This window comes from Rana temporaria, chromosome 11 (genome assembly GCF_905171775.1).
Source record: "Rana temporaria chromosome 11, aRanTem1.1, whole genome shotgun sequence".
In the NCBI taxonomy this organism is placed as follows: domain Eukaryota; kingdom Metazoa; phylum Chordata; class Amphibia; order Anura; family Ranidae; genus Rana; species Rana temporaria.
Window position 1 is genome coordinate 115,836,320 of NC_053499.1, and position 12,778 is coordinate 115,849,097.

The 12,778-nt window shown below is 36.9% G+C and overlaps 1 protein-coding gene across 3 annotated transcripts; it reads left to right on the plus strand.

Annotated features, from left to right (window-relative positions):
- The first annotated feature begins 672 nt into the window (after positions 1-672).
- Positions 673-6,530, plus strand: NPAS4 (neuronal PAS domain protein 4). Of its 3 annotated transcripts, XM_040328885.1 has the most exons (8): positions 675-1,212; positions 1,667-1,818; positions 2,167-2,269; positions 2,864-3,113; positions 3,236-3,345; positions 3,686-3,821; positions 3,919-5,141; positions 5,400-6,530. In XM_040328885.1, exons 1-8 carry the CDS (start codon positions 1,038-1,040, stop codon positions 5,423-5,425), a joined length of 2,175 nt encoding a protein of 724 aa, XP_040184819.1. In that variant the 5' UTR covers positions 675-1,037; the 3' UTR covers positions 5,426-6,530. The 3 variants fall into 3 exon arrangements, with proteins under 3 accessions (XP_040184818.1, XP_040184819.1, XP_040184820.1); XM_040328884.1 differs by having other exon boundaries at positions 673-1,212; positions 3,919-6,530; XM_040328886.1 differs by lacking the exons at positions 675-1,212; positions 2,167-2,269 and having other exon boundaries at positions 1,759-1,818; positions 3,919-6,530.
- Positions 6,531-12,778: the final 6,248 nt, after the last annotated feature.

A 12,778-nucleotide genomic window follows, 5' to 3' on the forward strand; every position in this document is an offset into this window, starting at 1 on the left:
GCATAAATATATAGAAAGACAGGAAAATCAGGATCAGATACCTATTTACAGCTGGTGGAGAAAAGCAGGGGGTGAAACACTGCTAAATTAATCATATCCTATGAAAATATGCTTCTTATAACCAAATCTGGAAAGCGTGGGCTGCAAGATAAGACAGAACTCAAAGCCAGTGTTATTCAAATGAGGAATACTCATTCTTTAAAAAAAGGAAAAAATATGAATTTTCGGCAGATCTATCAATAGGCAATTCAACTCACCATCCTGTCTGATTCTATTCAGTTTTCAGGCACATTATTCACGTTAAGACAGCCTACTGAAATCCCCAGACTCAATCTAAAATCTGCAAGATTTATTAGAGGATTCTCATACAGAGCTTTAATTTTGAATGCATAGCTACAGCAGTGATACGTTACTAGTGTTGGTGTTTTACTATGCCCTGTGATGGCATCTTTATGGGAATATAAGGTGCTCTCTATTCTTATAATGGATAGTTCATATAGAAAAACATATACAACATGAATTCTGTGTGATATAAATCTAAATTGTCTACAGAATTTGAGGAAAATTTAGTATTTTCAAGCTCATATCTGCAGCTCCCTGCAAATTGGGTACAGAATGTGATATTTGGCACTTTGCAGAAATCGCTCTCTCCAGCTCCCCCTCCCTATACTCTACCCCTCCTTCCCTTTCTCTCCCGTGGCTCAGCGTCATCAGTAAGAGTTGATGACGCTTGCCTGTAACAGCAGAGAAAGGCAGTTCCCTAACCATGCAACCCATTGATGATAAACTCCACTCTCCCCTCACCCCCCCCTGCATCTCACCTGCCCACACACTCTTCAGTTACTATATAAAGAGAGCCACAAGCTACAGTTCTTTAAATCAGAACCCAGAGACAGTCATCAGGAGAACAGAACAGGAATACCACATTATTTGGGAAAAGAAGACCTCCAGTAGATTGGAAGACGAAGACGAGAAGAGGAAAGAAGAACGGGGCTCTCTGGACTGACTTATTCAGCACCCCAGGGACCCCATCCAAAATGTATCGGTCTACGAAAGGTGCTTCAAAAGCCAGAAGGGACCAGATTAATGCAGAGATTCGAAACTTGAAAGATCTTCTTCCTATCTCTGAAGGAGACAAAGTGCGACTATCTTATCTCCACATTATGTCACTTGCCTGCATTTACACCAGGAAGTCTGTTTTCTTCTCAAGAGGTAAGATCAGAAAGATGTTGAATTTCTGATTTAGTAGGTTCTAGTGGTATGGTCTTGATGTTGCCATAATGCCATATTTAGAACAGCTTCCTTTCTTTGGAAACTTCCCCTCTTTTCAGTTATATCTTTGTATTTAAGAACAGTTTTTTTTTTATGAACTTTGTGTTTCACTACAATGCTGTTCGTGTTTGTATTTGTTACTAATATATTTCTTGCTACTAATACCCATTGTGATGTAGGTATATACTAATTTAGTTAAGCAGTATTTGAGCCATCTAGCTGCTGTCCATGGTGCTGAATCATAACATAGTTTGTTCAGTCATTCTCCAAGGTCCTGCACAATGATTCTAGATGATTCTTAGTTCTGTGTAAAACCCTTTAGCCCTTAGTAATGTTACAGTGTAACTAAAGGCTCAAATAATTAAAATTTACCAATATCCAATTTATTTATCAGCTCAACAGATGCATGAGTTAGAAGGTCTTCTGTCCAACCAAGACATACAAGATTTTGTCCACAACCTTCCAGGATTTCTACTAACCTATACAAGTGAAGGAAAGCTGATATACGTGTCAGAAAACGTGACTGATCACCTAGGACATTCAATGGTGAGTTAACACTGCCTATCAATGTACACTTCTTACTGGTACATCTTGTGCTCTTTAATACATTACACACTAAGGAAACAAAATACAGAAAACATTATTTAAGGTTAATATATAATTTAGCCTTTATTTTAATAACTTAAAAGCTTCTTCGTCTGAAATGTAACAGACTACAAATATGTTATATTCCAATGTTTTTATATTTATAATTCAAGCTGTAACTACACTTTGGAACTGACTAGTGTCTACACATTTCATACATACAGTACATATTCGGTATATCTTAATGAAGCCTCAGAATGTACTAGTGCTCATGATGTAACTAATACATCCTTGTTTGCTTTCAAACAGGTTGATCTGGTTGCTCAAGGAGACAGCATATATGACATAATTGACCCCTCAGATCATTTTGTTATGAGGAATCAGCTGGCTCTCCCATCATCTCTTGATAGTGGTAAGTTTTTAAATTGGCAAAATAACAGATCTTAGAGTACTCTGATTTTACCAGTTTATTAGCTTAGTTTCCAAGACCTAAACATTAGAAATGGGTCGTATGCATTTTCTTTGAGCTTGATGGTTATATCGATTTACTTTTCATTGTTAAAGTGCCTCTAAACCAAAGAACAAAAATGTAGTATATTGTAGCTTATCAGTCCTTAGATGTGGTGACTGTTCTAGTTTGCTTTTTTCAGACCTTTTTTCCTTTAATTTTCACCCAGTGATCCTGCCAGTAACACACCTCATGTCCTAGGGTGACAACACTCTGTATCAGTGGAGGAGCAGTGTTATCACCCTAGGACACAACTACAGAACACCCCGCTCCTCATCTTTATAACACAGAGGGATGTGTTCTCCAGTGTAAAGAATTAACTGGGCAGGGTTAACAACACCTCTAACTGATAACACTGCAGAGACCATAGAAAGTTACAAGCTGAGAGGATTTCTGGCAGGATCAACATATATTTTCTTATATGTCAATTCCACAATAATTTTAGTTTAATTAGTATTATGCATTGAGGTTTATATGGTGTACCTTTTATTTTTTCAGAGAGAATGTTCAGGTGTAGATTCAATACCTCAAAGACAGCCAGAAGGCAGAGTGCAAGTAACAAGCTCGTCTTGATACGAGGAAGATTTCAGCCATCCCCACCTGGCACCTACTGGTCTTCAAATCCTGTCTTTACAGCCTTCTGCATTCCTCTTGACCCAAAGCCCAGAGTAACAAATAACTATTTCTTAATGGACTTTTTTGAGAGCCGCCATGCCAAGAATCTTTCCCTGCTGGATGTTTCAGAGAGGTAAATATTATATATGCCCTCAATTCTATACCATCCTCAAGTGTAACCAGTTTAATTATGTTTAATCAGAACTATGGAAAGAAGACAGTGATAACTAAAATGTTATTGTTTTTTCCTCCTAGTTCAGAGCTGCACTTAGGCTATGACAAGAATGATATGATCTGCAAGTCGTGGTACAACATCATTCATCCTGAAGACCTCACCCAGCTGTCTACACAACATTACAAGCTATGTAAGTTGGCATAATTGAATGCATAAGCACAAAGGGGAATTGTGTTAGCTTACTTCATCACTGAGGTGTTAATAAATATATCAGGTAGAGATACAGTAAATCATTTTTGCAAAAAATCTAAAGTGACAATAGAATTGCATTTATGAAGCAAAATTCACTGAAAAGGCTAAAAAAAAGAAAACATATGACATTATGAAATGGGGAAAATATAGAAAACAACAAAAAAGGGATGTATATAGAATAAGTAGAAGATAAAATAAACCATAGCTGAGGAAGCACATAAAGATATATTCTTGCCTTTTCTGTAGTTTAACTAACTTTCTCTTCTTTCTCTTTGTAGTAAATGACACAAGTGAATGCAGAGCAGAAGTGGTGTTACGTCTGCAGAGAAAAGATCTTCAGTGGATATGGGTGTATTCTCTTATGCTTCTTGAAAACACAGAGGCTCCAATCACATCCTATAATTATATTATAAGGTAAGGATTTATAGATAAACATACAATGTAATGTAGTAAATAATCACATACGTCCTTTTGCGAGAATTCTAAAGCAAAGTTTGTACTCTTTCCACAGTGAGGCAGAAGCCTGGTGCCTGAAACAACAGCTAACTACAGAGGAGTCTCCACTTTCCTTCTCAGTGAGTGGCCCTCCATCATATCAAGAGACCCTCCTCTCCCCAGGAGACCTTTCCAGCCCTGATCAAGTGTTCACTCCCCTTGCGAACACACCTACAAGTATTAGTCAAACCTTTGAGTTTTCAGAGCCTGTTCCAGTCAGTCCTGAAGACCCTGTTTTGTGCCAGAATACTGCACCAATTATGGAAGACTCTGTTGCGACTGACAGCCAAGTAGAAAATCAATCTCTTTTTAGCCTTTATCAGTCAACACCATATGATCAAAGCTTTAGAAGTGAACAAGCTGGAACAACACTTCCCAAAGACTTTACCTGTACTCCTCCATATACCCCACATCAGAACTGTAGTTTCCTATTTGGGGTTCCAGAAAGTGCTCCACAAACATCTTCTGAACAGGACTCAACTACCTTAAATCCAGAAGTGTACTACTCCTACTGCAGCTCCCTCTATGAGAAGCTGCCCCCAACTCCAGATAGTCCTGGGGAAGGTGGAGACTGCACAGTTATGACAGTACCAGAAATCCCAGGCCCTCTTTTTGTGGATCTGCCAATGCTTCCTGAGGGGTTAGTGACTCCTGAAACTTCACCAATTAATCAAGTCATCTTCAGGTATTCAGAGCAAGAGAAGAATGAGATAGACTTGTTGGTCAAACAGATTGGCTCCTTAGCCAATGTGTTCAGTAATGTGGCTAATAAGGAACTCCCGTGCTCTGAGAGCATGATTTTGAGTGGCCATGGACTGGCATACCGAAGTATTTCTCTCCCTGCCAGTCTTCCAGAAGCTGATTCTACTCCTAACTTTCCTCGATCCTGGAAGAGCATAGACCTCTCTCTTTTCTTGACATGTCAAGAACAACCTCTCTCTACTGCTAATCATACAGTTTGCAGCCTTTTCAAAGACTTTCCTGACTCTCCACCCTTTGCACCCATGGGGTCTCCTTGCAGCCCCTTGGAGGAGGATGAAATACAAGGGGACCTCTCTGTATCTCCATCCATGATTTCAAACGCGACAACTGATCTGTCGCCAGAAGAATGTAACTTCTTAGAGGAACTGATGTCCTACAAAACAGACCTTGAGGCAGGTGCCTCAGAGATTCAATGTGACCGGTATAATGATGAGTTGTATCAACTCCAGCTTCAGCTACAAGACGGCTTCCAGCAAGGTATGTTACTAATGATAGTGCTAAAGAAAATTGATGGACAATTAATGCATGCAAACCAAACACAGTTAAAAGCCTAAACAATTAGATAATATACAAATCTCACACCCTCATCTGCATAATAGATTGAATAACCTACCCATTGAATGACACTATAGTGGGCAAACAAAATGATAAGCTAAGAAAACATTGAATCTGCTGTTGTTACCTGATGTCGTTGAAAGTGTGTACTAATTATTGCTTTTAATTTTTCCCCTACAGATGGAAGTGGAAAACCTTCGTTTTAAAATAAGTCTGTGACTTGCTTCGATATGTATGGCATATTGTCATATCCTGAGCAGAATTTTTCTGCCTTATTATGAACAAAAGAAGACGCACAAAATGGGGGAGAAAACGACTTTCTGCGTCGTCAATCTCTCCTGTTCATCGCATATCTGTTTTGTTCCCTTTTTCTCTTTCATTCCGCTACTCTCTTTTTTATGGAATTTGTGCACGTTTACATAATGCAAGAGACCTCTTTTGTTCTCATTTGAAAATAACATTGAAAATAATGGCCCATCCTTTGAAGTTACCTTTGTGTATTAAGCCTGGACACAGAACACATATACAGATAAAAACGATCCTGATACTTTTCTTTAGTATTTAAACACATGTAAAGAAAATATTTTCTTGCTAAAAGCATTTGTTTAAACTTAGAAATGGGATGGGCCATTGTTACAAAAACTTTGTACAACCTGTCAATTTATACAAAAAAAAAGGGTTTGCAGAACTGAATAGAAAGAGAAAACAGGAGGGTATTGTGTAAGGAAGTTGTAAGTAGTCTTACATAAAACAAAAATGTATTCACTCGTAGTGAAACTAAAAAACAATATATGGTATTTATTTTTGCCTAAATTGCGACCAGTTCAAAGGTTTATTTCCTGTCTAGCATTCAAAACCCTTTAACCATGAATGTGGAACTATGCCCTAAAGATTCTATATAACAAGCATCTGTAAAAACATTTAAGACATTTACTGTACCAAAACCCTGCAAAATGTCAATTTTTAACGTGATTGTGCTGTAATCCAAAGCAACTAAATCAGTTAGCAGCTTTCATCAGTCTCATCATAATAGGCTCTTAAAAGCTGATTAGTGCTGTGAATTATAGACCTTCTTGCATTACCACTTAGGAGCTTATTTTTTTTTCTCTTAAATTAAAAGAGAATTAAATATGTCTTAAAGTTATCTCAAATCACATCTGATAACTTATGAAAAGTGTTCTATCTAGAAAAGTCAACATAGGCATGCCAGTATGTATTACCTTTGCTGTTTTTTTTACATTGCAAGAACTAGGTTTGATGGCAGCCAGTCCCTAATAAGCAACTGAATCTATGACATATTTTACCAAGTAAGGTAGTATTAATGTATATATATATATATATATATATATATATATATATATATATATATATATATATATATATATATATATATATATATATATATATAAAAGTTTCAATGCCCCAAAAGTGTTGGAGATATTTCACATTGTTTTAACATTTACTGTGCTGGTAGGGACTAATTATTTTCTAATCTAAGTATCAAACTTTTCAGCATAGGGCAAAGATAACTGCAGTGTCTTTTAGATCAGATAACTGGCAATAAATCAGTTATGTGTGGGAATTTATTGCCCATATTATAACTTTATTTCTGATATCTGCAGTTGTCCTAGCAACTTTTATATATGACACACAGCTCTTTTATAAATAAATATATATATATATATATATATATATATATATATATATATATATATATATATATTGTTTAGGGTTTACCAGTCTTTTCATCCCAGTTGCATTCTATGCAAAGGAGGATGCTACATGTTTAACATGTCTTTTGTTATTACAGATTTAGTTATTCATACTGCACCATTTTGCTTTTGTGCAATATTATTCAGTTAAGGTATAAATGTACAAAAAAAATATTTCTACAAAATAGAAAGCTACAATTCCTACTCACTGGTACAGACTGGGATTACATTAATCCCCTATATTTATTAAATGCAAAATGTTAAATATATTGGGTTATATTGCTATTAATATCCCCTGTATGTTTCAGATGTAATATAAAAGACCAACATTATTCCACAGATAATAGCAGTATGTCCCTAAAATGTATATGCATTGCATAGAACAGTGCTGATTCAAATTTTTTTGATAACTACCAGTTATAACTTTCTTTATCGGATGCATTTGGTAGTAAAAAAAAGAACATACATTAACCCAAAATTATGGTATTATGGCTAAATAGTCCATATTGAAAATATTGGTACACAGCTAAACTGTGCCTTTTTATTTAAAATATATATATATTTTTGGGGTTATTGCACCTTTGAAAAAGAAGGGATTGTATTTAAAACACAGTCTCTGAATTAAATGTGATAACAGTGCTTACTAAGAAGCAAAGTAAAATAAACTATATATGTTTCAAAATTATGGTGCTGTGGAGTGCCATAAAAGATGACGTAGGATTTTGCTACGATTTAAGTATAAGGATATTTTTTCCTGAACTGCTGTTTTTCAAATGTTTGAGAGAAATGGTGAAAAAGTAAAAAAAAATAAAAAATAATATATGAAATGTACATTTATAAATATACATATTTATAATTTTTTAATGTGTATGCAAACTGACTTGTGTTGGGCTGGTGATGTAAAGTCCTGGTCTTGTATAAAGTGTTTTTTATTAATATCATAAAGAGATATATGAACAAAAACGTGTTTGAGTTTCATTCCAAGATTGGAAAACAACAGCTCTATTGAGTAGTTCAGTTCTGGCAAGAAAATGGGATGGCTCCTTTGGATTACTTAGCCTTAGACGGCTCTTCAAAACATAGATATAAACCCTGTATCCTGTGCATATAATGCACTTCTAAGCACACTGAATACAAAACGGATACCATATATCCTGGGTTTTATTGACCAAGGCATTTTACTCAAGTGCTGGTTAAGAAGGAGCAGGGCCAAAACTCAAAATGTATGCTTGCTGATCCATGACAAGTATGTAAATTAGCATACTTTCCTAATCTTCGTGCTTGTCCTGGGTCTTTGTAAGTATTAAGTTGTTAAGTGCCAATACTTTGACAGAGAGGCCAGAAAAAGCGACCCCCATATTTATTTTAGCACATATTTCCCTTAACTGCTTTGTTGAAATAAAGCCCATTGTTAACAGAGTTAAAAAGCTAAAGCTCAAAATCAAACACATAGCTTTACAAATCAGTCAGAGGAGTGACCCCTGCTCTGTAGGGCTCTGTAATGAATTTAAATTAAAGCCAGTGATAAGTGAAGAAACTACTGCTCTTTAGAGGTTCAAGCATCTCTCATATGGAGGAACTCACTTCCACCATTTAGAAAGCAATGATTTCACTGGACAGAATTCCATTATTCTGGAGAAGGTGGGGCCATCCTGAGACCTGATTACATTTGGAACTCATACAACCCCAAACAGAAACCTTTGTTGCTGATTTAGAAGATAGGTAGAGAGACTAGCAAACCAACCCCCTTCATCCTAAACTTATGCTGGCCATACACTCCACGAAAAATCGTCCGAACGAACTTTCGAAAAACAAAAGTTCGGTCGTGAGCGCAAACGATAGTGCCATCATGTAATGACCGATAAATTGTTCAGTGGACATAAATTTAAAAAACATTTTTTTTTTTTTACATATACCTAGTGCAGAAAGTTCGGACGGGAAACACATTAACCTTCCGATATATCGTTTGTTCGGCAGAAAATTTCCAAACTTGTCCTTCGTTTTTTTGGCTAAAAAATGTCCAAACGATTATCAATTTTGTGCTCATTAACTGTTCGAAAAACTGAAAGATCTTTCTTAACGACCGAATGTCGGCCGAATTTTCGTATAGTGTATGGCCAGCATTAGTCCTATCATTTTTTGTCTTGCCTAGTACCCCTACTCCTTCCCTGACCCACATCCCCCTCCTTTTCTTTTTCGTGATCACCTAATTTCAATAATCAGCTTTTGGGAAACATAAAAGGCTATGCATGTAAGTAATAAATATATAAATTTAATGACACAGAATGTAAATGTCTTGGTTAAATCAGATGCTTACAATTGTTAGCTTTTATTCATTTATATAAAACCTTTATCCCAAAAGGAAAATAAAATTGTTGCTGCAACTGTCTAAGGCTTAGTATACACATGTGTTGAAATAAAGTAGTTGAGGAGCAGTAACTTTGTTACATGTCACCCATTCAAGGGAATGGGGCATGCTGCAACTGCAAGGAAAATAGTGGACTCGTGGCTGCATTGTGGTATTTCCATTCAAAAACCCTGTGTGGCTGTCAAAAAAAAAACAGGCATTCATGAGGTGTCAATATCACCCCCTAAATGCCTGCCAGCTGCTCTTGTATCCCTCTCTGAAATGCCCTTTTTAGAGAATGCCACAAGATTAAATGAGCCCTTAAATTGTTAGCTGGAGTTCAGCTTGGTTAGAAAAGTCTATCTAAATTTGCTAGCACACCTATCACTATCTCCACAGGTTGACAATGCCGCTGTGAAATAAATCATGAAGCCTGGATCTACAGCTAACCTGATATTCAGTAAATGTCCACTAAAATAATTGCACAACCAATAACCATATGAATACACATATGGCGCACTCCGCGTGACCAAAAACTACATGAACAAAAGGAAGGAAATAGATCCTGCCAAGAAGGTCGCATCTGCAGAACATCACATAAAATTATATTTAATGTAGAAAAAGCACCATAATTGATAAACAGCAAGAAAATCCAACAAAAACTTCCAGTGAAGATATCCTCCAAAACTACGGTAAGTAAATTAAAAAGACAACGTTGTCTAGGGAAAGGTTGCAGCTGTACTCGCATCCATTCAGCCCAGCAGTCACACTAATAAATTATCTTCAGAACTCAATATTAATTATATTCTCTACAGTCCAAAGAGGATTCCATGGGACCACTATTAATGGTATGTATATCCACTGGTATGGGTGCAGGGACTAAAAATGTGGCTTCCATATTAGAGAACAGTCCAGAATTGATATAGATTGGGTAGTAGGTTCATACAGATACTTCCTACTGTCCTGGAGCTATACTCTTGAAGGCGTTTAGGCAATGAATACAGGCCATGCCTGATGGATCAGAGTTAAGCACGGTAAGATCACCATGGCGCATGAAAGTTCCTTGAGGATAGTTGAAGGGAGGATGGTGGGAAATTTAGAGGTCTTGTAACGTGAGGGGGAGAAGAAAACAAGACCATTCTGATTTACAGCATAATAGCCTCTAATAACATCCTAGATTGTGCATATAGGAATTCACTGACATCTTACCTCCTCTGCTGTCTCCATTTGATCATCCACCTGTCACTCCCAGCTCCTCTATGTAGATTGCAGATAGACATTAAAGGGTTAGTTAAGGTTTTTTTTTTTTTAAATAACAAATATGTCATACTTACTTCCACTGTGCAGTTCGTTTTGCACAGTGTGGCCCCGATCCTCGTCTTCTGGGGTCCCTCGGCATCTATCTCGGCTCCTCCTTGCAAGAGTTTTTTTTTTTTTTTTTTTTTTTTTTTCCGCCTCAGAGAACTATCAGGATATTCAATCAGTTTGCGTTCAGTTCGCAGTCTCCTTAGTTCGCATCATGGTTGGAAAATTTATTTATCTATCCATTTCATTCCCCTCTTTTTTTTTTTTTTTTTTTTTTCCTCCTTAAACATATATCAGTAAATATACAGAAGCAGAAAAAGGAAAAATGCTTAAATACATAAATAGATACATTGGTTTCCCCTAGCCGAACCGCCCCTCATCCCACCCTCAAGCCACCCCCAGCCCTTTTCCCCTCCTTCCCACCTTCCCCTATCTCCGGAAATCTGTCTCATATTGAATCACTCTTTGCCCATTAACCTTACTACTCTATATCAATCATCCTATCTATATACCTTGGTGCAAGTTTAAAATTAGCCCAGTCCTGCCATTTCCGTTTAAATCCGCCTTCTCCTTCCTCTCCCATGTACCTGAGCTGTTCAGCATAATATATATCATTGATTCTGCGAAACCAGCTCTTCTCTGTCGGGCTCATAGGGTCCTTCCATTGTTTGGGAATCAAGCTCTTTGCTGCATCTAGTACGTGAGGAAGTAAAGTTCTCATGTACTGTTTAGTAGACATTTCTGTCCCATGGAACAAGCAGACCCATGGGTCAGGAAGTATTTTAATTCCGGTTATCTCCTCAATTACCAATAAAACGTTATTCCAGTATGTTTTAATTTTTGGGCAGGTCCACCATATATGTGACATAGTTCCAACTTCAAGACAGCCCCTCCAGCAATATTTGGAGGTGTCGTCTTGATAACGGTATGCTATGGCCGGAGTTATATACCATCGTGCTAAACACTTAAAGTTCATTTCAATCAATGCACAATTAAATGAAGTCGTATGCGTCCTTTCTAATATTTTCCTGACCTCTGTCTCGGTTTTACCCGTTCCCAATTCCTCTTCCCATTTATTAATATAAGGGGGGAAACCGGGGTCTTTCAATCCCATCAATATCTTATATATTGCGGCAATCGCTCCCCTTCCCTCTGGAGCCAGACACAGACGCTCCAAAGGAAGCAAGTGTCTATCTGACCTCAGGGGGGAGGGGAGGGAATCTACAAAATGCGTCAACTGCAAATATCGCCACCTGTTCAAATCAAACAATTCTTTTTTTTTACTTAGTTCCTGGTAGGTAAGAATTTTGCCATCTTTTAATATGTCTTTTAGTTGTGCATCTGGTTTTTTAATCCAGTTACCAAACAGGTCCATTTTCCCTGGTGCAAAAAAATTTGTGTCAAATAAAGGGATTAGTGGGGAGTTATAGCCCCATCTATGTTTTTTGTGTGCCCTATCCCATATAGATATGGATGCCAATGTGATTTTGTGCATGTGCAGATTTATTTGTCTAAAATGTGGCGGTATCCAGATCTCTTTTCCTAACCGTGATTTATTTGAACAACTTTCTATTCTCACCCACCTTTTCTCTTTGTTATCTCTGACCCAATCAATCACCCGTGCCATGTGAATAGCCCTATAGTATGTGTAAATATCCGGTACCCCCAAACCACCTTGTTTCTTATCTCTAGTTAACACCTCCATACTTATGCGCGTTTTTTTATTCCGCCATATAAACCTATTTAGTAACTGTTTTAGTATTTTAAAATAAACACCCGGTAATACGATAGGTAACATTTGCATTATATATAATATCTTAGGGAGAGTAAACATTTTAAAACAATTTATTCTCCCTAGTAGGGATCTTTGTCTCAATGCAATTCTCTTTAAATCTTTTTTAATATCGTTTAATAATGGTATATAATTCTGCAGGTAAATTAGGTCAGGGGATGATGTGATATTGACTCCCAAATATTTTATCTCGGTATCTTTCCAAATAAATGGGAACTCTTGCTTATATCTCCGTACGTCCTGTGCGTTCACGCTAATATTGAGGATTTCTGATTTTAGAGGATTGATTTTAAAATTAGAGACGTCTCCATACAGTTTGAGGGTTTTTAATAGGTTCGGGAGTGTTATAGTTGGATTCGTTATAAATAATAAGATATCGTCGGCGAACGCTGCAAGTTTATGT

Bases quoted from the DNA above. Each gene is read 5' to 3' on its own strand.
- NPAS4 (XM_040328884.1), top strand. From the start codon at position 1,038: ATGTATCGGTCTACGAAAGGTGCTTCAAAAGCCAGAAGGGACCAGATT. The intron at 1,213-1,666 runs GTAAGATCAGAA...TTTATTTATCAG, and splicing joins GTCTGTTTTCTTCTCAAGAG to CTCAACAGATGCATGAGTTA. The intron at 2,270-2,863 runs GTAAGTTTTTAA...TTATTTTTTCAG, and splicing joins CCCATCATCTCTTGATAGTG to AGAGAATGTTCAGGTGTAGA.